This window comes from Seriola lalandi, unplaced genomic scaffold, assembly GCF_002814215.2.
Source record: "Seriola lalandi dorsalis isolate HSWRI2012SDOR001 ecotype SW California unplaced genomic scaffold, Sedor1 jcf7180002053913, whole genome shotgun sequence".
Classification (NCBI taxonomy): Eukaryota; Metazoa; Chordata; class Actinopteri; order Carangiformes; family Carangidae; genus Seriola; species Seriola lalandi.
Window position 1 is genome coordinate 5,085 of NW_019524466.1, and position 2,829 is coordinate 7,913.

Below are 2,829 nucleotides of genomic sequence, written 5' to 3' on the forward strand. Positions count from 1 at the left end.
GCTGGAGGTAAACAAAGGTGATCACAAACAGTCACTTCACTCATCTGCAGGTTAATGTGCAGTGACGGGGTCAGTAATGAGGCGGCAGCTCACCTGGCTTCCACGGAGCAGATGTAGAATCTGAGCTGTCTACAGGGGGCGCTATGCAGCTCTGCACCTGAACACACACACACACACACACACACGCACACGCACACGCACACGCACGCACGTTTGTTTTTTTGAATCTGGACATGAACACTTACAGTAAAGATCTTGTTTTGATATTTTAACTTCTGGACTTTACACCCAAAGATGTTACAACCAAATTTAAATAATTTCATTTTATGTTTTATTTATGTTTTTATTGATCATTTAATAATGATGTCATAATTTAACATTTTTATTTGTTCTTTATATTTATTTATTCCCTATATTTGTGATTTTATTACTGTTGTTTGACATTGGAAAAAATGACTGAAAGAAATGAAACTTTCAAATGTATTTTATTTTATTTCTTACTTTTTGGCTCCATGCTCGTGCACACTCTGCCCTCTGTGATCCTCCCTCTCCTCTGATTGATCAAGCCGCTGATCCTGAAGGGAGACCTGTCGCTCCACAACCAAGAGCCATTCTTCAAAGAGAGGGGGTGGGTGGGGTGGGTGGGGATTGTTTAGATAATATTGTCTATGAAGTAAAGAAACACGCCCCAAAAAACAGACCTTACCTGTTGTGACTGGTATCCACCCAACCACACAGGAATTCTTGTGTTCGCCAGCTGATGAACAAACTGCATCTCCTCTGGTGTGTGGAGAGACACAAGTCTACTACCTGTCTGAGAGCACATAGACTAACACACACACACACACACACACACACACTAAGTCACACCATATTTGAATATCTTGCAAAACGAGAGGTTGAGTTGTGTTTATGCTTTACATCGGCAGCGCTCCAGGAGCTCCACACAGGGTAGAAAGCGAAGCATCTCTTCCCAAACAGGAGCCACTGAGCCGGGCACGGAGAGGCCGGTCCCGCCCCTGCTGACACGACATCACCATTGTTTATAACAACACATAAAGAGCCATCCACATCCACTCACAGGTCACAGGTCACAGGTCACAGGTCACAGGTCCGTGGTCACTTTGTGCCTCTCTGTTTATTCTCTCTTCACTCATTTAGCAGCTGCTTGTAGTGATTTTGTGTCTCTTTGCATCATCACTTCCTTGTGGCCATTTTGCACATCACTGAAGTTGTTCTGTGTCTCTTTCAGTAACTATTTACAGGTACAACAAACTCTCAGTTCCCACAGTTTGTTGAGAAACTGCACCTGAACCTCAGTATTTTATTCTCACTGCAGGTAAACAGAGACTTCCTGACTCACTTCTGTTCTCAGATATTCTACAAAATATTACAGGAGCCCATCAGAGAAACCCTGCTGTCCTGGTTTACTCTTCTTCTTGTATGTTAATGAAACGCAGCTGCAGCCGCCACAGAGAGAAACAGACGGACCTGGATTGTACTGCGGGGCTGAGATCGTCTCTACCTTTACAGGTGCAGTGTTCGTCTTACCTGCAGAGAAGTGCGAGCCGGACGCCTCGTTCAGGAGAACGGCCAAGAGGAGACGAGCCAACACACACACCATTATCTACCTGTTAACACACACACACACACACTCTGTTAACATCAGGAGGCGGGAACACACCCGCTCAAACACAATCATTTATACACAATGCATAATCTGCAGAAAAGAATATGATTAGATCTGAAGGCAGAACTATTTTTATGTCCTTAATGGTTACAAAATGATTTCTTGATACTCTACAGATCATTTACAAGAACAAAGTTCAGGTCACCTGTTTCTTGATTAATGATTAAGTCAATAACACGTAAGAGAATTGTAAAAACTTTCCTCCCCAGGATCCTGAAGGTGACGTCTGATAAATACTCCAAAACCCAAAGACACTGAATTTGTGGGATTGATTGATTGATTGACGGTTGCAGCTCCAGTTGTCAGGTTGAGTAAAATCACTTTGCTGACACTTCAGTTCATCAAGTCTGAACATATCATCATCATCATCATCATCATCATCATCTACCTGCTGCTTGTTCCAGCTGGAGGAACAGGTATTTGTTGCTCTACCTGTTGACACTGAGCAGTTCTCTCTCTCTTCAGTGACCTGTGTGTGTGTGTGTGTGTGTGTGTGTGTGTGTGTGTTGAACTGCAGGTCGTGCAACGATGAAGCAAACTCCAAGTACATTTACTTTGAGCGCTGTACTTAAGAATATTCTCTGAGTATCTGTACTTTACTTGAGTATCTTTTTTTTGTTGTTGCAAACTTCTGACTTTTACTCCGCGACGCTCTTTTACTTTGAAGCAGAGCTTTTAGTGAGAGGAATGAATTCTGTGACGGACCACATCCTGTGTTCCCCACAGGAGAAGAAGAATCCCAGCGAGTCCTCCACTGCTCGAACCCGTCAGTGTCCGAACGATGATGATGTTCGATAAAGACGAAGAAGATTCACAGTTTAGTTTCATTTGAAATGTTATAAATAAATAAATAAATAAAGATTCCTTTTGTTTTAAACGTGTGCTGCGTTTCCTCGCCGCCTGCAAAGATCCGAAATATGAAAACAGCAAAAGCTCCTTTCAGTGTCCATTTCTTCTGGTTCCACAGTCGGTTCTCTCAGTGACTGTGGAACAATACAACCATGTGTTGACAGAACAACTGCACTTTTGAATTCTTCAGTATTTTTAAAATCAACTTCTCCAGTAACTGAAAACTCTGACTTTATTTGTGTGAGTGATATTTGCCCAGGAGGATCTGGACCTCTGACCTCTTGTTTATA

General features: G+C 42.6%; 1 protein-coding gene across 1 annotated transcript; it reads right to left on the minus strand.

Annotated features, from left to right (window-relative positions):
• Positions 1-93: 93 nt before the first annotated feature.
• On the minus strand, positions 94-1,653 carry LOC111652118 (C-type lectin domain family 9 member A-like; the record flags this gene model as incomplete). The annotated part of the gene is made up of 5 exons (XM_023402271.2): positions 1,552-1,653; positions 922-1,019; positions 707-829; positions 502-613; positions 94-157 (listed from the first exon to the last, which is right to left on the minus strand). Coding segments are annotated over exons 1-5 (470 nt in total), but the record flags the coding sequence as incomplete, so codon positions are not given.
• Positions 1,654-2,829: the final 1,176 nt, after the last annotated feature.